At 35.8% G+C, this 23,923-nt stretch overlaps 1 protein-coding gene across 3 annotated transcripts in view; it reads right to left on the reverse strand.

Moving 5' to 3' along the window:
* Nucleotides 1-7,336, reverse strand: part of ROBO2 (roundabout guidance receptor 2) — a 1,246,741-nt gene extending 1,239,405 nt beyond the window's left edge. For all 3 annotated transcript variants that reach the window (XM_045540457.1, XM_045540456.1, XM_045540455.1), the window contains exon 1: nt 6,797-7,336. In XM_045540457.1, the coding sequence (XP_045396413.1) occupies nt 6,797-6,926 (130 nt within the window). In that variant the 5' untranslated portion in view covers nt 6,927-7,336. The remainder of the gene's footprint in view (nt 1-6,796) is intronic.
* Between the last annotated feature and the right edge of the window lie 16,587 nt (nt 7,337-23,923).

Raw genomic sequence — 23,923 nt, forward strand, 5'->3', positions numbered from 1 at the left:
CTGGTGTGACAAAATGGCTGAAAGACAACTTTCCATAAGGCCACAGGCCCTGATGAATGCTCTGGTCTCTGAAAATGCAATGGTCTTTGGATGTAATATGCTTATTTTCTTTCCTTTTCAGAAGTACTATGTCTTGTTTTGGATGACCTTGGTTTCTTAATCAAACCAAAATACTTAAGCTAAAAGAGCCCCACTCTTGACTGATCAAGGTCACTATCTGATTCACATAATCTTCAATTGACTTGAGCAAACAAAACTTATCATAAACTCTCTGTACTTTTTGAATTTCTGTTTTGAAATTTTAATTCCTTTTCAAGTAATAAAGCCTGTGAAAATAACTATACTTTCTTTTTTTTCTAGTTTCTTAACACTCAAATAACTTTGAAAGTTGAATTTGAAAACTAAGGAAATGAAATTGCTCTGGGACCAAGGCCTAATGTTAGCCATGATCCACCCTGAGGCAAAAATTTTATGGCTAAGTTGTAAACCCTTTGAAAATGTAGCTTATAATGGAAGTGCTGACACAGTTTTAAGTATGGATTCATGAACCCCAGTGCTAATATATCTAAGGCATTTTATTACTGTCAATTTATCTCACTTTTTAAAATTAAATAACCCCTTCAAATATCTTTATTTCCCTTTTAAGTTTTAAACAAATCTCTATGTGTGTGGGTGTGTGTATGTGACTGTGTATATGTAATTTGGCTAATGACTTTTCTCCCTGACTATATCACCACAACCTTCCATGCACCAAAATTCCTAACTACATTATTTGAAATTTACATGTTAAGGAAAATTGTTACCTATATTCAATAGCTAAAGATACTTTGAGATATGATAAAAACAAGAACAGAAACATTTCTGTAGAAACTGATAGATATACACATACAAGAATTCACACACATATCTAATAAAGGTGGCAGGGATTAACATGTTTTACAGACCACACTTTTCACAGGCACAATACGACTTTGTAATGAATTAACCAACCCCCAAAACATTTTCTTAAAAATCTGCTTCCTGGGGCAGTAATTTTCACCATTTCTGATAAAAGTACTTATTCTATTTGTAAGTAAAATTCAAAGAACTTTTTTTCACCTATTTCCTAATATAAAGAATATATCAATTTGTCATCTAGTTTGTCATCCAATAAAAAATATATTTTAGGTGAATATTACATGAAATCTCAAGGTATATTAATGACATGGCAATAATCATACCTTAATAACAAATATAAAATTAAAATAAAATTTTGAGGTTAAAAGTGAAACAGTTAATTTGAATAAAAGTCAGACAAAAATGGCTATAGATAAGAAATACTCAGGACATAATTTCTACCATTAAGACAGGTCTATTATTCTTAAGAGCCTAATTTTTTCTTATCAAAATCTGATAACCATGGAATTTTCATGAATTTATCAAATGATATTTTTCTAATAACACTAGACAACATGAGCAAATTTTACAACAGATCTTAGTATAGTTGTTATGCATACACCTCAATTATTATATCTAAAAAATACCCTAATACTCTTGTGCATATAGAAACCACATACTCATTTCAGACTTGGTTTTGGAATTTACTCTTCAATTGTAGGGAAGATAATGTATTAAATCAACTTATTGCATAAAGATGGGTGTTAAATTATTTAAACCAATGAAAAACAGAAGTGATAACTATACACACTACAAAGAACACTCCACATTTTGTATGAAAAGTCACACAGTTCAGTTTCCAGATTCACAATCTCACATTATAAATTACTTTTGAAAAATAACGTTGGATTTTTTTTCTTACTGTACTACTTCCTACATGAGTTCAACAGAATTTTCTAAATTTCTTAATTATTAGAAATACCTTCATAGTTTTCTACAACTAAAATTGACATTTATATGTTATAGTAAAAGTCTTGTGACAGAAAATGACTTCCCAGTGTTTTTTTTTTTTTTGTCACAGGAAAAGGTAAGGTACAGAATATAGGTTAAAAGTAAGAAATTTCATAGAATACATTATTACCAGTCTAACTTTTCATATAATTTGCTCATTCATCAAATATGTATTGAGCATCTATTAGGTGCAGGAATGCATGTTAAGAAAGATTAATCAAAGACAAAATTTCTTTTCAAATAACATACAAAGTGGTAAACAAATAAAACATGGACACATAACAATGAAGCACTAGAAAATCTGAAAAATGCCTGCTTCTCTAAATAAAGTGTCATAGTCCCTTAAAAAATGAAATATTATTTTCAGCAGGCCAATTAGGAACATTTGATATGAGGTGAAGGCTAGTATACTAGTAAAGGGACACCCCAGGAAAAATGTCAAAGACATAATGATCTCTTTATATTTCTCCAAACCAGGAAGTTTTAAGTTATTTCAGTGATTGTGAAAGAATAAATCTTCAGTATTCAAATTTTATTAACATAAATATTGATTTCTTATACAATAACAAAGAATGTGAGATATTGAGTTGTATGAGGTAATAATTTTTATTAGTTCATATAACTCAATAAAATGTCAGAAGCAACATCATAACAATGGGCTTATAGGTAATAGACAACATCAGATGGTTAAGAATTTTTTTGACTTTTAAGTTTAAAAATTAGCTTCAACAAACTCCAACAAATTTATATATAATTGTCAATATATTATATGTGACTGTGCAGATAACTAAGTAAAATTTAAAATGGCAGTCTCTGAGTATTCCTGTGCCAGTGCTTCAATGCACCATGAATTGAAATATCTCAATGCCATAGTATGTGCTCATAATACATTCTAATACTTCATAGGTGGAAGGGGAAGCTAACTGCCAGAGAAGTCTTCTTCGTTTAGTAAAGATACACACGGACTACTGGCTGCTATGATTTATGAAAAAAAGCAAGCATGGGTGTTGTGTAAAATACTTTTCTGAATCGTTAAAAGTTTTGATAACTTCATACTCTGTTGCCCTAGTTTAACTCTTATGTCATAACTGAGATGGTTAAATGACCTCAACAGACTCTTTAAGGAGGTTTAAGTGGTTCAAGGTCAAGTGTCAGAGAGGGCAGGTCATTAATGACAGTCAGGTTTGGCCCTTCCCCTTAGTTTGGTCAGTGACTGCTCTGATTGGTCAGTGTTTGTGTTGGACCAAGTGGTCAATATTTTCACTATCGCCATTGGTGCCAACCTAACCCACCTACATCTTTTAGACTTTTCCTATTTCTACTTATTTACCTCCCATTTGTACATTTAATAGTAGCTATAAATACTAAAACTTGGCTTAAGTTCTAATTTCCAATAGCAAAAATATACACAGTTGACTCTTCAACAACGTGGTGGTTAGGGGCACAGACAACCACACAGTCAAAACTCTGTATATAACTCTTGACTCCCCCAAAACTTAACTACTAATAATTTACAGTGGATTGGAAGCCTTACAGATAACAAAAACAGTTGATTAACACATATTTTGCATGCTGTATGTATTGTATACTGTATTCTTATGATAAAGTAAGCTAGAGTAAAGAAAATGTTATTAAGAAAATCACAAGGAAGAGAAAATATATTTACTATTAGTGGAAGTGGATCATCATAAAAGTCTTCATCCTTAGTGTCTTCATGTTGAGTAGTAGGAGGGGTTGTTCTGGCTGTCTCCGGGGTGGCAGAGGTGAAAGAAAATCCGCATATAAGTGGATCTGCACAGTTCAACCCTTGTTGTTCAAGAGTCAACTGCATAATATATATGTACATACTGTATATATTTATATATTATATGTTTATATATTGTACATATATAATTCTCTATTTGTTACATATATCGATCCTCTGCCATGTAAACTTCTCTGTAGAGTTATGCTCATGTGAATGGAGCAGTTCACACTCTTAGAATTTCTTCCCAGTGAGGGTAATTGAATGAAAATAATTAGGTTCTTTAATCCCAATGAAGATGATGTCAGCAATGTAGGTAGGATTTCTGGTTAGTTTACTATAAATGCAAACTCTTAAGATTACTTGTGTCATGCTCTGACCTAATCAGATGGGACCCTGGCCTTCCCTTAAGGAGTTTATATATTGTGATTAAATAGAAAAGCAGGGGCCTGAGGGAAAACTTGCTGGCCTACTAACCTATATTTGAGACTCATCTTCATTGATGAGCTTAAAAATTCCTCAGTAGCCAACAATAATCAGCATTTTTTTCCCAAATGTTCTAACAAGTCCGCTTCCAGACATCTGTTTGATGCTGCCTGGCCACGTGCTACACGACTCCTCACAGGCCGCAGTTACACACTGGTCTACGATGCTGCCACTCCCTGGCCCTGCCTTCCTGCTAATACAACAAAAATGGAGATTGTCAGCGTGGGCAGGTTGCCATATGGAGGTTGACAGCTGCTCAATCAGATTAAGACAAACGCACATAGGCAATGTGAGTACAAAAACAAAAAATCATTTTCAGAAGAAAACTTTGTTGTTTTGCTCTTGGTGTTTTTCCCCAGGATTTTTAGAAATAGAGCATCAGTTTTAAAGACTGTTGTATAAATGAATAAGCTTGAATTAGCATTGACATGAAGCAAACCAAGAGAGAGTGGTTAAAATAACCTTTTTAAAATTTTGTGTTTTGAACATTGATCCTCTTTGCCTCTGGCCATACTGTTTAATTTAAAAAGATTGTTTCTCCCCTCACCCTACCCCATGCATAGATACCTCTGCTAGGTATATTACAAAATAATAAGGACCCTTGCTGTCTAAAAAGGAAAATAATGCGGAAAAAAATTGTAAAGATATGTTTTAAAAGACTGCATAACATGCCAAGAGAAAAATAACAGAATTTTACAACCCAGTGAAAGATAACACAGCACTATCAATAGCCAAGCTCATGAATAAATAAATATTTACAACATATACATATGCATATCAAGGCAAGGCTACATCTCAAGAACTCAGAATCTGTGCAAAATATTTATGCAGTGCATATACAGTGACAAACGGAGGCACTAAAAGGGAAATAATTTTAAAGCACAGTCAACATGCTTAAAGTTTTCCAGTAACTCGCCTGACCTTTCCAAAATACACAAGACTCTTTTTAACAATATAAGAAATATGTTGCTATGATTGCCTATGCCTGAACTTAACTGAGTCACATCATCATCATGCAACAGAACTAGCCAATGTCTAGCTGAGCTACTTAAAATACACTGGAAAAGTAGTCATATGTTCAAATATGAAATCTTTCTGACCTCATTTATAAATGAAATCCAATGCATCTGTATTAAAGCTGAGTGGAATGAATAAATGCCTAGGAACACATGCAAGCATATTGAAATAAACCTTTCTGAGTAGGTTAACAACTTTCCTAAAATCCTGCAGCTGTTTTTCACCGGGCATCTAGAGCTTCAAAGTCTATGGCTAAATTTAAAACAGAAAATTAAACTTTGACATACTATAAGCACGGTCTTTGAAAAATGTACATAAGAAGTAAAAGTTAACACTCCTGGCATCCCCTGGAGTCCATAACACCATACGTCTCTACATCCTAAACCACCCAAAGCTGCCCATGCAGGCTAACATAAATAACAGCTTGCAATTTGCAGGGAAAAAAAATTCATTGATAACACTAGGAAATATAGTAATGTGGTGATATAATTTACAAGGCCTAAAGATAATTTGCAGCACCACTCCTCTGGGTGGATCTGCACCAATCATCTAATCTAAGTGCCTGTTGGAACTTTTCCCTCAAAGGTACAGTAGGTAGAAGATTTGTAATGTCTTTAATGCAACAAAAGGAGAAACAGAAAGATCAAACTGAAGGGGCTTGAGTATTTAGAAAACCCTGCTGAGATGTTGTAATAAATTATTAAAACTTCTTGTTAATGTTCATGCTTCTCTTTAACCTCTGATCATAACACTGAAAGTACAGACAAAAGGAGAGGGAGACCCAGAAAATATTCCTAGAGCTAAGTTACCAACATTAAGTAAAAAGAATGCTTCTGCATAGCAAAATCCCCAGATATCGCCCATCAAGATTTTTCCCCAAACATACAAACACTGTCCGGAAAGTCTCTCATGGGATATTCTGTAGCATCATTTTTTTTTGCTTACAGCATTCACAGCAAACATACCTTGATAACTTGTGTTTAGTATAAACAAATGCCATTCAGGGGACGCAGAACCAACTGAACTTTACAAAAAAAAATTGATTCCAAGTCTCAAAAATTCTCTCCCACCTCTTAAGAATTTTTTGACAGCAGAAGAAAATGGATTATAACACTCCAAAGTACTCAGCACTCAGGCTTTTTTCTCATTCAGTAGATTTTTTTTTCAATAAAGTTAATGCAATTTATCTTTATTAACACATCAACACTGATAGAGTCAGCCAGAAAATTAGTGTTGGTGGCTCTGCGTTTTATAACATTCCCTTTCTCAGACATGTCTCTGATTATTTCACAAAATCTGCCAACAGTTCAGGGATCTAACATATTCAGAACCCATTTCTCTGTAAAATAATGCAGCTTCCTAAGGATAACACACATATCCTTGCACCAGAGCAGCATGCATCTGGTCCTATAGTCTCCCTGCTGGAAGCAATCACTGCAGTGTTTTGAAAGCCCAGAAAACCAAAAACTGCAAAAATCTATTGACATCAATAACAGAGAAAAACTCTTCTTTCTAGCCACCTACAACACAGATCCCCTTTCCTGAAATAAAAAGCTGATTTCAAACCGAAGCAGCTCCTCTACCCTCAGCTGTCCTCGAGTTATCATTAGCTAGCCTTGCGAACTCCATTTAGATCTTTAACAGGCAACTTTCATCACTTACCCCCCTTCCAGGGTTTTCCTTTCCAGGGGGTCCGGGTCAGCTTGCTCAAAGTTGGTCCAGAGAAGAAGAGCATCAAAACGAAGAGAAGTTCAAGCCTAGTAATTTTCCCCACTTTCTCTGATGGTAACATTTCCACAAGTTAATTTCACAAAATTTCTCACATCCTCTTCCCTCCCGGTTATGAAAATAGCATTAATCATTGAAAAACCCAAGGTAGGTGTTGTTTTGCCATCTTTAACAGCTGAAGTAGCAGCTCCCTGATGTAGCCCTGAGCCAAGCTACATTTTTTTCACGGATCCGGCTCCTTCTCCTCAGTACGCAGTCAGCACTGCTTCTACTCCAGGAGCTATAAAATAATTTCTGTTCTCCACTTTGCTTTCACTGGGAATATATTCCTCAGCGTTCTGGGTGAGCTTGATTGAAAATGATAAAAACAGTAATGTCTGTGTCCAGCAGAAAAGAGAAAAGATGTCAGGATTATGTGAAAAAGATGAGAAGCAGTTGTACTGACAGCTTTCAGGCTGCCTGTGTGATCCTAATAGCCGTGCAACCAACCAAATTGCTCTTTTAAGAGTAATAAGGCTTCAGTGAAAGCCGCTGTCACTGCCACTTGGGTGGGTAGTGCCGGGCTTGAAAATCACCCAGGAGCCGCCACAGATAACGACTGCTTCAGCCCAGCTTCAGAATATTAAGGGCTGAGCAATATACAGTAAGCACAGAGGGTAGTTAATCCATTGTGTGGATAGACGAGGATTCAGGCAGTGTGGTACTGAAAGACTCAGAACTTGAAATGTGTTTTACTTTTCCTTTACTTTACCTCGTGACATTGAAAGGGGATTGCATCTGCACTAACGATTCATAAATGGGTCTGAAATATTTATTAGATGAACAACAATAAGTATATAATTTTTCTTCCTAGCAATCAAACAGGAAGAGCAAGTTCTCACTACGGAGTTGCAGTTTTCTTCTCTATTAAAGTCAGTTTATTTTGACATTCCTGTGGCACCCGAATGAACCCACCACGAATGTTATTAGCAAACTTTTGAAATACCAACACGGAGTCTATCAAGGCTGGGTTAATCACACATTCAAGAAAACACATTTTTTGTTATTATGCATTACCATGGAAATACAAAAAGCTCCACAAGTCTTTCAGGCTTTTGAAACTATATTTGTGAAAACATTGCTGCTAACAAAGTGTGGTTATAATTAACAATCAAGCACATGACTCTGCCCCTGGATGAAAGGGAGGTAGGTTGGTGAAGGCATATCAGATGCAAGTAATTTGGTCTCTACTACCTGAAGCAAATTGGCATGATCAAAACACTCCGGCAGATATTTTAAATGTCTAAATCTTGGTATTATCCATATGGTCACTTATTCCCTTAATCAATGAGCCACAATACATGAATTATGCATGTATATGTATTTTAATCAATGTTTGTATTATTACAACCACCCATGTCCTTGGAAGAGATACTGTAAAAAGAGTAATTTATAGAGATAAGTGATATATTAAATTTAAAAATATAGTTATGCAAATTTGCTTCTATATAAAGGAAGTAATGTTTGTCAAAGATATTAATGGGACACACAAAACAAACTCTCAGATTGTGTCTTAAATTAGAAACAATAATCACATCATATTCAATTTTTAATTTGAAAACTTCTGAAGGAGGTAAGAAAAATATATATCACGCCCATTTTATAAATAGTGAACTTAAAATTCCATGTCTCTGCATACTTTAAAATGGGAAGTTTATATTTAACTCAGAATTTGATTTTCTCTTTACAAGTCACTTTTCATTCTGTTTACCTGATCCCTTCCTCTGTCTTTAAACTCACGTAAACAGAAATTGATAGAATAAATTGGTCAACTCCCTCATCGCCACCTTCTGAGGAAGACTCTAGAACCAAACTCATTGACTATTTACTGGCTCCCTTCCTCTTGAAAGAAAAAATACAACCTTTCATGATTAGTAAGGTTTTTTTCTTTTTTTAAATGACTCAGGCCTTAGGTGGAAAAGAAAAATGTCAAATGGCTTTAAATATAATAAAAGGGTGTTGGCAGGAATGTTGAACATTTCTGAAGGGCCTGGCCAGAACAAGCCTAACAGGAAAGACTCTTTCCTGAATATGGGATACAGTTGGCCAGGTTCACTGCAAACATTTTTGTTTATATTTTCAAGTTTTATTTTCTTTTTGGTAACCCCAGGTAAACACCAGGCCACAGATTTCTCTGGTGGGGAAATTGAAATGGAATGAGAAGCATCAAATCACTGTTGCTCGTGAAGAAAAGGCCATTCTTTTCCAGAACTCATCTGGTTGAAGATTGAAGTTCTGCTCAAGCTTTCTATTACGTATCAGAAGAGAGAAGAGGAAACATCTTCCTGTGGAATTGAGTGGGGATACCAAACAGAATGAACAAAAGTGGAATCTGAAGGAAAAGTGAAATACTAAGGATAGACCATATGAGACACATCACCGCATAGGTATGAGCGTAGAAATGCCTTCCCAAGCAAATTAATATTAGTAATAAATTATCTAACTTATTACAAGTTCTAAGTACTTTTCATACACTAACTTATTTAATACTACAACAACCCGATGAAGTAGGAATAATTATTACCTCCATTTAGTACATTATAAGCTCACAGGGAGTTTAAGTCATTTATTTAAGATCACAGAGCTGTGTTATGAACTCAAATAGTTTGGCTCTGAGCTTTTGCTAATCACTATGTCGGTTGTCTCTGTACTCTTAACCCTTCTGAGCTAGCTAGGTTGCTCATCAGTACTGTATACATATATGAATAACAAATAATGATAGCACACTCTATGTGTGCCAGATTTTGTTTAAGTGCTTTACATATCTCAGGCATTTTGTCTTCACAAACTTGTGAGATGAGTCTTTTATTATTCATACTTTATAGATGGTTGCTTAGTCAATGTCACATAGTGCTTAAATGGAAGAGCCAGGATTTGAACCTTGTAAGGCCTCAGATTTTGTTATTCTCCTTTTGCTTTCCAGAATCTGGTGTGTTGATCTGGGGAAACCAGGCAGGGCTCAAGGGAGGCTGGAAAGGGAAGAGAGTTGGGGGTGGGGGTGGGGGTAACTGTGATTTGGAATCCTCCATTGGTTGTTGGCAGCAGCAGGGGGGTCTATACATGGAAAGACCAGAGAAGATCCACCTGAGACAGTCAGAATAAACTTCTGCGGCACTTGCTTGCGCTCAAAGAAAAGTGTGAAGAAAGAGAAGGCCCCCAGCAAGACCTGACTTACAGACCTTTGTAATACAACATGATAAATGCTTCAATGAAGGCTATATAGAATTGTTAAGACGACTATAGAGAGAGTACTACAAAGCAGCTACATATTAAAGTAACATGGCAGTGACAAAGAGGAGAAAGAGTTGGTTCAAATAGGATATTCAGGGCAGAGGAGGTGAACTTTACACTTAGTCTCAAATGATGAGTATGTATTATAAGACTAAGGCAAGTAAGGCAAGAGGCAGAGGCTAATATAGGCTGAGGAATAGCATGAGCATAATCGTAGCAATGCAGGAAGCCATTGCCTCCTTCCACAACTGCTAGAAAGACAGTGTGGGGTGTCGAGTATTTAGGTGAGTAGCAGGAGATTAGATAGCAATGATAGGCAGGGGTTAGATTAAAATTTTTGACTATCTTAGCTGCCAAAGGTCTTAGGCTTTACCCTCAAGGATACAGGATCAATAAAGGGTTTAAATCAGGAAAATTACAGGATCCAAAATGAGTTTTCACAAAAATCTTTGGCTGCATTAGACGGGAAGTAAGATAAGAAGCAGGAACAAAACACTTAGAAACATAGCAACATTCCAAGGAAGAAAACTTTGGAAGCTGAACTAAAACAGTGGGAATAAATAGGAAGGGACTAATTAGAAATAAATTTTAAGGTTTAGTAGCCATACTCATTATTGGAATAAATATTTAATAATCTCATACATTTAACCAGGAAAAAAAGCTAGGGACTTTAAGGATAATTAGACAAAGTCCCTGTCATCAGGATGTCTGTATCCTTAAGAATTTAGTAACAAGACAGATACAAGGAAGAATGGGACATTATTCTAATGTTTAAGCTCTCTTCTTTACATATGTCCTTCAAAGGTTGACTTTGTCCTTCTAACATTAGCTCCAATTTTAGCACCGTTAAGCAAGATTTAGGAATTTTACTAATTGCGTATATTTGTATATTCACTTTTATTATGATGCTATGATTTATTCTATTCTAATTACACTCCCTGACATCTTACTATTTATGCATAATAAATATCATCTTGGCTTTTATTTATTTTCTTAATAAATATATCATCATACTAATCTCTGAGACTAGGTAATAATGGTGTAACATGAGCTATGCAACTATATTTTTAATGATTGAACATGTACGAGATAAAACCTCCCTTAATGAGTTTACAACAAAAAAATTACTAAGCTTTTGCAAAAAGAATTCATTAAATTTTGTATCAATATGTTGGTGGTGGTGTTTTTAGTTTCACAGATTATAATCCCATCATTACATATGGTTGAAAATAGTCAATCCCTTTTCTGAAAATTCGGTGACTTTGGTCATTAGATAGCTAAATGGCTCTCAATCAGGATCAACTTTACCCCCAAGGAGACATTTGTGGTTGTCACAACAAGGTTGAAAGGATGTTACTAACATATATAGTGGGTACAGGCCTGTGATACTGCTAAACATCCTATAATGCACAGGAAAGTCCTCCCAGCAAAGAATAATCTGGCAGAAAATGGTTAAGAGTGCCAAGGCTGAAAAACTCTGAAGTATCCTTAGCTTGTCTGATTACAAGATGATGATTCTTTTAGCTATCATTTCACTTAAGTAGAGTGGGAACAAATGTTCTTGACTGAAGCTTACAAGATGACCACAGAACAACTATTATCAGTGCTTTGTGCTACAACAGCAATTCAAAATATCCTATTTATATTCTTATACTTCAAAGGAAATAAACTATCTCTCCTACTATAATTCATCCACAGAGAATCACTCATCTTCCTGAACACCTTACATCAGGCCAAAGAAGTGGCAGATTTGCCCAGCTTGAGTGACGGAAGGGGCCCATGATACATATGTACATCAGTAAAAATCTTTCTTGTCCGGAAAATTCTAAGTGTCCCTTCATTACACAAAAAAATAAGAAAGAGAGAAAATCATCAGAACACATTTGGCTGTGTGACTTTCCAGCTACTTTTGTTTTTTATTAATGGGGCAACGGTTAGTCTCTACAAACTACAGGTTGCACTAGTGTTAATATATTGTATTATATAATCCATCAACAAACAATGAGAATAAAATTTTAGCTGAGATTTAAGCAAAGAAAGAGCTGTAAGTTAGCTATAGTACTGGCCTGACAATTCTTGAAAGACCACAGATCAATTCACTAATACAAACATACATGCATACATACATAGTTTCATTAATTACTCTGTTATTACTCCCTCACTCTTCAACATTCTATTTTGACTATGCAAGCCAAAATACAGATCTCAATATTTCAATGTCATATTAAAACACACTTTAATTCTTTGTTTTTGCCATGTTTTCCTTAAACAGAAACAAGGAAGTATTGTATACATAGTTTCTAGCTCAGTGTACTGTAAATACAAATCATTCCACAGGCTGAATAAGAGAAATATCACTTGGGTTTTGAACAAGTTAAGGTAAAATCATATATATGTATTGTTTTAGAAATACATATATAATTTATATATATATAGTTTTATTTCCAAGGTCAAGATGTACTAGGTCAATTGTATAATGTATAAATATTTCAGTTACAGTATGACTGAGAAATTAACTCTGGTTAAGTGAAATATCTACTTAACCAAAAGAAAAAACTCATTTGTTTTCACTGCTATTGAGGAATAATTTTAAAAATTTTCATTTTTTTTTCTTTGCCAGTGATTTATATGGAGTTAACATCTCTGAATCCTTCTGATAATTTAGGACCCTGTAGCACCTTGGTATCTGGGGGGCTGTACGTAAGTTCTCATCCTATTGTCCTGCACTTACAGGAAACAGGAAGTAAGGGCTGAATCTGTAAAGAGATCAGGGCAAGCTGCATTAGTTGAATTTTCAAATGAGCTCCTAATATTGCATTGTATTTTTGTCAATGTTCAATTTTAATTAAAAAAATCAAGTGTAGGTTTATATGTCTTATTTGAAGGTCCTGGTTAATTGCGGTTTTACTTTATAACATTCTTTTAAAAGCTTTAACTAAGATAGGTGACTTAATATTTTGCTCCATATAAACTTGTTTTGAAAAGTGGTTTAAAATGTTGGTGGGTACATTAGAATCATCTGGGCAAATTTGTTAAGTTACCACTCCCTGGTTTTGATTTAACAAGTCTTGTATAGGGCCTGGGTGCATGTATTTTGAAAAAAACAAATCTGCTCTGGGTATGTCTGAAATGTACCTTTACTCCAGTTTTCATCAACTATCTTGGAAAAAAAGCATTAGCATTCAGGGTTGATGTATAGCACCTAGTCCATTATCTTTAGATAGATAGAGAGAAAAAATTAGAGTGAAGTTTAAGTGAATTTAATATAATATATTTGGGGAATTCATGTGAGAAATTAAATTAATTTCATGCCTATGTTAAGACATAGTTAACCTAAGTTGCAAATGATTACCTGATTTCTCAGTGACATCCTGGAAGGATGTCCTTTTATAGAGAATGCACCTTGGAATCTAGTCAAACATGCCTGAACCTATAAAATATACTTTTCTTCATCTTAGATATTTTCTCAGGCTTATGTAAAGTTCATTTAAAGGACAGTGCTAGAAAGCTCAACATGGTCTATTGGCTATGCTACATCAATTACATAAAATGTTTCATATCTATAGGAGACATCAATAGTATGTTTACTAAAAATAGTATTTCTTTTTTTATAACAAATTTATTCAAGTAGGGGATATAGTTTTTCCATAAAGATATAAAATCACAAAGATATAAAAGCTACGTAGTCTTTCTAGCCAAGTATTATAGTCACTAAATCATAGTGTTGCAGAATCCCATGAGGATGTTTGTAGACTATGTACAGTCATGCATCATTTAACAACAGGCATAAGTTTTGAGAAATGCATCATTAGGAAATTTTGTCCTTGTGAGAACAACATAGACTGTGCTTACACAAACCTAGATAGTGTAGCCTTCTGTACACCTGGGCTACATGGTATAGCCTATCACTCCTAGGCTACAAACCTGTACAGCATTTTGCCACACTGAATGCTGTAGGCAGTTGTAGTGCACTGGTAAGTTATTTGTGTGTCTAAACATATCTAAACATAGAAAAAGCACAGCAAAAATATGATGTTATAATATGGAACCAACATTGTGTATTTGATCTGTCGTTGATCAAAATGTCATTAAAAGTGCATGACTATATTAATATATATGGTGGAATCTGCTAACGGTTCTCCCCTGAGTGCTCTTGAGACCTCTGGGGCACTGCATGTTGGTTCCATTTCTAGTTACATGGTAGTTGTCCCAAGGACAAGTGTCTCTATATCATGGAAATTAAAGATGCCAGATACAACTGTTGCATAGCTAACATTGTTTTTTTGAAGAAAATCAAATAAATAGGAGTTTTAGATCACTTATAATCTGGAGAATAGTGTAAATTTTAAACAAATTAAAAGTACTATTTAAAAAATGTAAAACAGTATATTTACAATGTACAACCTAATTTATATTATCAATTAGGAATTGCTGTAGGAATAGCTATAGGCCTATAATAAAGCTATGTATCAGTATACAGTTAAGTTGTATCACAGATAAAAAATAACACTAGAATTAAAAAAAAATTATTTTTTTCTCATGAAAAAGTCTGGATACAGGTAGTTGAGTTTTGTTTCATAAAGCTCTGAGAAATTCGGGCTCTTTCTATCTTGTTTCTTCATCAGTGATGGTCTCCATTGACAAGACAACTCAGGATCCGAGAGGTTCTCTTCATTCACAGACATTATATCGGCAGGAAGGAGGAGAAGGTAAAGAAAAAAAAATGACAGAGGTCCAAGCAACTGTCTCACAGAAATATTTGGGAAAATTGCTACACCTCACTTCTACTTATAATCCATTGGCCGAATTTTTGTTACGTGGCCAAAGCTCACTACAATGGAAGCAGTGACCAGCTAAAATTATGGATTTCCATTCATTTGAGAAAAAAAGAGAATAGGTTTTGGGGAAAAAACCAGCAGTCTCTGACATAGAAGATCATGATAGATGGATGATACATCTTCAAAAACAACTTTAGTAACTTTTATCTGATAACACAGCAACACTTACTACATCAGGGACTTAAAGTATAAAATGTAATGAAATCAAGTACATAATAAAACCATCTTATTTCATAGGCTAATAGAATCTCAGATCAGGCTAAAAGGAAATCTAATAAGAAATCTACTTCAAATTTCACTTAGTTTACAAAGCACAAAGTGCAAACATTCTTCACCAGCGGTATCCTAGCTTCTGCTTAAATACATCAAGTCACATAGTTCTGATTTTCTTTTAGAAAGACCATTCTTGCATTGCTCTCAGATGCTTTAGATACTCTTAATTTCTGCCATTTGTTATAGTCCTACCCTTTAAGATGATGCTGAACAAATATTTTCTTTCTTCATGAAGACAATTCTCCAAATGCTAGGAAATAGCTGCTTTCCCCACTTTAGTCTCACCCCTAAAATTACCTTCAGGCCAAATAATCTGTTTTCCTTGAACAGAAGTTTCAGATTCATTATCATCTAAGTAATCTTCCTTTGTATTTCTGGATGCTATTAAGCTTGTTAAAGCCAATCTTTACATCTCCTTCAACAATATTTATTCATCCTAAAGCACAAAACTTTCTTCATTTCTTTCTTTCTTCCTAATTCATGCTGAACCAAACATAACAGAAATCATCTGGCAGCTGTTCACAATACCCTCCCCCTTATTATCTCCACCCACCTCCTTCCCATTGCTTAGATAAAGGGTATGTCATATGACAAAAGCATGACTCACAATTACTTGTACAGTTCATTTGTCCTGTGTCTCCTAGCATTAAGTCTAATGATTTTGACAAGAAAAGAGTCACCTGGCTTCATTTCCTTTTCTTCTGAATGTCAATTTAACATGACCATGGGGACTATTCATTAGCCTCTGAAACTTCCAGGAAGAGGCAATTTCTTTGCTTTTAATTTAAATCATTTAAGCTACTTTAAAACAATCTGAAAATAATATTTTAAATAATTATGCCTAATAGTACAATTTATACACACACATTGATATATTTATATATATGTGCATATGTGCATATATAAGCACTAATTTCTAAGTGGGAGAATTTGTTAATTAATCACCCTTAACAGCCAAATAGCTTCCCATTAGTCAAGCCTCAGGTTAATTAATTCACTAGATGATGAGTGATATAAGTCCTAGTGCTGTCTTCCTATCTACTTACTATTCCATCCAGAAGACATGCTCAATATATCTCTCTCTCACTGAGCAGCCTGGTTTGTGCTTCTGTGGATGCTGAATTTCAGCACTAGATCTGATAACTATTTTCTTAGAATGAAAAATATTGAATGTAATTTTTCTTTGACACAGACCTATTTAAAGTTGGTGAGAATAGTGGGTACCATTTAGGGATGAAAAAATGAACTATTTCGGGAGCAGCCACAGCCTGCCATTGAGGGCAAAGTAGATTTCTTATAAATAATGGCAACCAAACACTGTAGGAAGAACAGTCCTTATCACTGCGAGCCTGACATTCCAATCGAATCCACCTGATGAAGTGAATCACTGAAATGTTTCTTTTAGGTAATTTGCAGAATGCAAACATCTGACCTTGTGTCAATAGCTCCATCTGTGCCTTTGGCCGAGTGTCATTTAGCAACTCACTCCCAACTGCTTAAGGTGGATGTGGCAAAGACAGTCATTAAGACTTCAGGCGCAGACTCCCAAATCAAGCTGACACAAGACTTCATATGTCCAACTGCTTGTTCAACATCTACGCTTGGATGTAATGACAGTGAGAAAGAACACTGAGATGGCTCCCATGATCTTCATTCACTTTTCCAGCCTCTTCCACCCCCAATGTTACTTCTGTGATTATGTTGTCTTTTATTACAAAGAAAGATTATCTGAGTGACTTGAGTGAGACTAACCTAATCACTGTAGATCTTTATAAGCAGAGAACTTTCTCAGACTGGCAGCAAGAGATGAAGACGGGGAAGTCAAAGAGATTTGAAGCAAGAGAAGGATTTGGTGGAACATTAGTCTTTGAAGATAGAAGGACCATGAAAAATGACCAGAAAGTGACTCCTCTGTTAAACCCGAAAGAATCCTCAGCCTACAAATACATGGAACTGAATGTTGCCAACAACATGAATAAACCTGGAAATGAATTCTTACCCAGAGCCTATGTATGGATAAGAGCCCATTTCAGGTGAGGCCTTGACTTTTTGCATTTTAAAAGCCCTAAGCTGAAAACCCAGCTAAGCCCACCTGAACTTCTGACCCAGAGAGCTGTGAGCTAAGAATTGAGTGTTATTTTAAACTGCTAATCATCAGGGAAATGCAATCAAAACCACAATGAGATATCACTTCTCTCCATTGAGAATGGCCTTTATCAAAAAGTCCCAAAATAATAAATGTTGGCATGGATACAGAGAGATAGGAACACCCATACACTGCTGGTGGGACTGCAAACTAGTACAACCTCTGTGGAAAGTAATATGGAGATACCTCAAAGAGCTACAAGTAGAACTGCTATTTGATCCAGCAATCCCACTACTAGGCATCTACCCAAAGGAAAAAAAGACATTCTATAATAAAGACATCTGCACTAGAATGTTTATAGCAGCACAATTCACAATTGAAAAGATGTGGAAACAACCCAAATGCCCATCAATACATCAGTGGATTAATAAAATGTGTTATACGTATACCATGGAGTTCTACTCAGCCACAAAAAACAATGGTGATCTAGCACCCCTTGTATTGTTCTGGATGGAGCTGAAGCCCATTCTACTAAGTGAAGTATCACAAGAATGGAAAAGCAAGCACCACATGTACTCACCATTAAAAATTGGTATTAACTGACTTAACTGACCAACACTTAAATGCACATACAGTAGTAACATTCACTGGGTGTCAGGCAGGTGGGAGGGGGGATGAGGGGATGGGTATATTCACACCTAATGGGTGTGGTGCTCACCATCTGGGAGATGGATAGACTTGAAGCTCTGACTCGGGCGGGGCAAAGGCAAAATATGTAACCTAAACATTTGTACCCCCATAATATGCTGAAATAAAAAAAAATATTTTAAAAAACAAAATAAAATAAAACTGCTAAACTTGTGGTAATTTGTTATGCAGCAACTGACAACTTATACAGATGTCAAATAAATATCTCCAAATCAACCTGTCGAATAAACAACCTCTGGTCTTTCTTCCCAGTCATGTTTCTGCAAACTTTTCCTTCTATTTAATGAAAATTTCATTATTCCAGTTGTTCCAGCCAAAATAAAAAACAAACCCTGGAGTCATTCTTACATCTTCATTTTCTCTCCAATCTGTATACACATAAAATTCATCTCAAAATCTCGTTGACTCTACTTCCATGAAATATCCAGAATCTAAGCAGTTTTCACTCCTCCCACTTGAGTCTGAGCCACTAACACCTCTTACTTTTTAGTGCAAGAGTCAACAGGTGTTCTTACTTCAACTCTATCCCATTCCCTCCTACATATTTTGTTGACACAGTAGACTTAAGAATAATCTTTTAAAAACATAAGGCATATCATATCTTTTCTCAAATTCTGCATTATCTTCCCATTTAACTCAGAATAAAACTTTCTAGGCAATGACCTGGAAGGTCTTTCATCATCTACCTGTTCCTTCTCCATTCAATTTGACCTTATCTTTTCCTATTCTCCCCTTCACTCACTCTGCACCAGCCATACCAGCTTCCTTAACATTCAAAGAACCCAGACACTTTTGCTCAGAGTGTTTGTTCTAATGACCTCTTTAACTTTGTCTTCAGCTTCATGAAATTCCTGACTTGCTTCAGGTTTTTGCTCAGATTTTACTCTCTCAATGAAACCTACCCTGGCCACACGAGGTGGTCAGGGTAGGTTTCTCTATCCTCACTCCTGGCCGTTCAGATCCCTCCTATCCTGCTCTGATCTCTTTGGTCATTTTTCCATGGCATTTGTTAATTTTTAACATGCCATGTATTCTGCTTCCTTATTGTGTTTTGTATTTATTTCCCATCTTTCTGCAAATAGAATGTAAGATCCTTGAGGACAGCGATTTTTGTTAGTTTTATTCACAGATGTCTATGCCTAAAGCATCTGAATATTTACCTAGCCTACAGAAGGAGCTTAGTAAATATCTGTTAAATGAATGAAGTGCAGGCACTTAGGGACACTGATTAAAAGAGAATGTCCTTACAGATTTGAGGCACTGGGTTGCCCCTGACAGAGGCAGCTTCAAAGGGGACACTGCACAATGATGGTGAAACTAGATTTACCTTGGACACATTAACCATAAACCTTGGACACATTCATTAACCATAAGACCAACAACAACAGTAAGTTTGATACTGCATCTCTCTTTGGGAATTTGCAAGATAGACATAGAAAGAATATGGAATCCTAGGGCTACTACTTATCAACTGTGGGATCTCAGTTAAGTTATTAATATTTAATCCTTCTGTGTCTCAGATTTCTCATTTTAGAAATGGAGATAATTTATATTCCATAGGGTTGTTTTGAAGATTAAATGAGATAACAGATTAAGAGTGTCTGGCAGAGAGTATGCACTTTCAGAATATTAGCCTTCCACCCCTCTGAGCATTCTTTGACTTGAAGTCATACTCTCTGCCAGACACTCTTAATCTGTTATCTCATTTAATCTTCAAAACAACCCTATGGAATATAAATTATTATCTCCATTTTGGTGATACCCTCTGAAGAGGGGCATTCCTATTACATATTTGAAGAACTTTTTCAGATATTCTCCCTCATCTTGATTCCAAAATGGGGCTGAGAATGAGGTTCCTAGAGACATAATTTACGAACATCACCTCTAATATCACTCTCTTAATTTGGAACCTGAAGCTTCCTGGTCTATACTGTCTCCAAACTCATACGACATACCTCACTTTGATCTCCATCCACTTCTCTCTCTCTCTCTATTTTTCTTCCGTCTTTCTTCCTTCCCCACCTTTGTTCAATCCAATACAACTCATCTTTCTAACTCCTGCAGAACTTTGCACAGTTCTTTGCACAGGCTTCCTAACATTTTGCAAAACAATTAAATAACTTAGGAAGTGACCCAAGTTTATTGTTTCTCCATGATGGCATGTCTCAGAGAACCCTGTATTATTATTACTTCAAAGCTCTTATTCCTGCGTTTCAGGGTTTGGAGCAATGAATATTTTCCTAGGGAACCCTAATTCCAGTCCCCGATGGCATCCATCTGGGATCAGCACTTTCTGTACATCTTAAACAATGTCTGCTCTATGTGAATAGCATCAGCCAATCCATGTGTCCACCCCTGCCCCTTGTATCTGCTCTTCTTTTATGACCATTATCCTTTTAAAAAATGCATGTTACAGCCTTCAGAAAGAAACTAGAGCACTAGATTGAAATAGTTTCTCTTCAAAACACACTTCTTCATTTGTTTATGTTTTTCTCAAAAGTTTCCTTTGGGAATTAAATATACTTTTAATGTTTGTTTCAAGTGTTTTTTTTTTTTTTTAAAAGGAAAGCAGCTTTCTTCCTTCCAAAGTACTTTGATCTTATTTTTTTTCCTTTAATACAATTCCTAAAGCTGAAGCTATAAATATCATTTTCCTCCTTGGAAATAGATAATTAGGCACCATTTTTAAATGAGATTTTAAAAGGAGATACTTAAGCTCAAGTATGCAATAAATGACATACTGTGAAACATGGGTATACTTCTAGGCATGGGCAACTCTGCTAAGCATAATTATACAATGAGGAATTTCTCCATGATAACAATTAAAATTTGAGTGGTCTAATAATACCCTGCTTCTGGTTTACTCAGGGGTGGTCAAGGAGATGGAGTCTCCTAGTATAAGCATGACATGGCAATGGGAGATATTTTTAAAAAAGAGAACTTAAGGTGGGAAGACTTTCCAAGTAGGTGCATTAACCCCTCCTTTTACAAATGATAAAATGCAGTTTCAGAGAGGCAAAGTGACTTGCTCTCAGCAAGTGTGTGGTTGTTTGCAGCTTAATTTCCTTATCTGTAAAAAGAGAGCTGTCTTTGTTTCTCTGTAGCATTAGGAAACATGGATTCTCGAATCTAAAATCAGCCCATATAATGTCCCACATACTCAGCATGTTAGACAATCGCCTCTGAACTAACTCAAGGGTGGGAGGGGCTGTGCCACTGAATGATTCATTCTGGTGTCTCACATTCTGCTACAGAAGACATATCCCTTAATGCCTCATATCTCCTCACCCATCCCCTTTTTATGAATCAGACATGATGTAAATAAATAAAAATAATATGGCCATTGTGGTTTCAGAGACATGTAGTTAATTAATGAAAGATATTAATGTAACTTTGGTATTTAAAGTTGCCTTTTAACCCCTTTATTCCTATAACTCTGTTTCCACCTAGCTACCCACCCACCTAGTTTTAAGATATTGAATCTGTAAAGTCACTTCCAAACAAATACCCAAATATTCTGGAGGTTGGCACTGACTCCATATGTAATTCCCCAACATGATGCCCCTGTTCCAGCATTAATAGGTCACAGTCCCATAGCTACATAAGAAATACTTAGGAAAGGCCAGATACTCTAGTAATCTAGTTTAGGCCTTCAGGCAGGACAGAAAGGTAAATAGTGAAATAATAGCAATATTTTAACAGTCTTATAAATAAAATGCCATGAGAGAAAGAGGAAGGTGAGATTAATACTTCTTATAGGAGGTGAGGAGAACCAAAAGTCTTTAACCAAGGAAGTGATACTGAAACAGGGCTCTGGAGATAGGTAGGATTCTAATCTGCATTAATGGAGGAGAGACAGAAGGAATTATCTGAGCAAAGCCATGGAGATGTTCTATACATTTCCTGTGGCTTTTGTAACAAATGACTACAAACTTGGTAGCCTAAAACATCAGAAATTGATTGTCTCCCAGATCTGGAGGCCAGAAATTGAAATCAAGGTGCCAGCAGAGAATGGCCATGTTCCTCTGGAAGCTCTAGGGAAGAATCCTTCCTTGCCTCTTGCAGTTTCCAGTGGTTGTTGGTATTTCTTGGCTTCCTTGGCTTATGGCTACATTACTCCAGTCTTTGCTTCTGTTGTCATAGTGTTTTCTCCTCTGAGTGTTGTTCTCCTCAGTATGCCTCTTATAAGAACATTTGTCATTGGATTTAGTATGTCCCTGAGTAATCCAGGATGATTTTAACATACCTACCCTTTTCCCAAATAAGGTGCTATTCACAGGTGTTAGAAATTTGAGATGGATATTTGGGAGGCGGATTTTTTAGCCTACCACAGATGGGAATGTGCTTTATGAATGACGGCATAGCTGTGTATGCGTTGGGAGGGTAAAGTTGGGTTCAAGGCCAATAAGGTCAAGACATTCCTTGAAAGACTTCTGGAGTCCAGTATTACACTATCATCCCTTACCTTCATCCTGTTTTGAAAACTACTAACTGTTAAGCTAAAGAAATTTGGCTATTGTATAATCTAAACACTTGATTATTTTAATAAGGTAATAGGCCCAGAAAGGTTAGATAATTGACTCAAAGTCACATCAGGAATTAAGGGCAACATTTAAGTGGCAAATTCAGAATCCAGATAGAAGTCATTTAATTTTAATGTCTTCTTGATGAAAGCTTTTTAACTATATTCTACATTTCCCTAAAGTTACTGAAGACACTTAGATCGTACACACACACACACACACACACACACACACACACGCAAAACACATACAAACATAGAGAATTCTAACATAATGGTGTGTATATTAACTTCATCCATGAGTCTTAAGAAGTCAAGCCATAAAGAACAGTCTTCTGTGACTCCCCTAAACAGTAGAGGATTTTCAGCTGTGCAAAACAGGAATTTGTAATAGAGCCAACACAGTGTCTACAACAATATACTGCAATTTATTGTTTGCATACCTGCTTCAGCGAAATGAAGATGTCTTGAGGGCAGGTATTATATACCAGTGATGGCAAATTTTGTGTCCATATTCACACTCCTTTTAAGATACTTTCTATGAGCATAGCCCTGGTGGCTCTTTTAGAATCAAGCATGACTCTTTTCCCATGCCCCCAGTCACCACTGTTTGGATCAGGTTGTCACTGGTCTGATGGCTTTACTTACTTTAAATGGCCCCAATTATCCATTGTCCAGTCTTCAGCCAGATGCCATTTCCCATTCAGATTATTTTCTCTGATGCCTTTTTGTGATTTTTGTGCTTTTGTTTTGCAACCTAAAGCCCATAACCCAAAGTGCCTATTCTAAAATGTGAAGGTAGGATGATTCTCCACATTGCACAGCAATAGCAGGGACAGGAACTATTCTGTTTTTCAAAAGCGGCATATTGTGATGGGTGGAATATTTGCCTGTAAAATGAATACAGATTTAAAAATATTTCTTGAATTTTTCACCTGGCTGGTAGCAATGCAAGTAATAGCCAGTGGTCAGTGGATCTGGAGAAAAGCATTTGTGCCTCGATTATGAATTTGGCACTTCAGTGTGGGATAACATAAAAGTGGAAAAGCGCCTTGATGGTCCTCTTTAAGCTACTCCATCAAACAGATTCACCCCAGCACATAGGACTTCATTATATTATATACCCAACAACACCAAGACCTCTTCCTGAGGCAGACACAGTGATATTCTCCCAATATTTCACTTATTCCATACATTCCCTAGGCCTTTGGAAATTGAGTGGAGCCATGTGACTGGACATGGCTAATAAAATGTGAGCTGAAGTGATACGTATCAGTTCTGGACTGAGTAGTAAAATACACTTATGGAATTCTGCACTGGCTTTTTCTACCACAGGGAAACCAGAGGCCTAATGTTTCAGAGAA

The sequence above is a fragment of the Lemur catta genome, chromosome 1 (assembly GCF_020740605.2).
Source record: "Lemur catta isolate mLemCat1 chromosome 1, mLemCat1.pri, whole genome shotgun sequence".
Classification (NCBI taxonomy): domain Eukaryota; kingdom Metazoa; phylum Chordata; class Mammalia; order Primates; family Lemuridae; genus Lemur; species Lemur catta.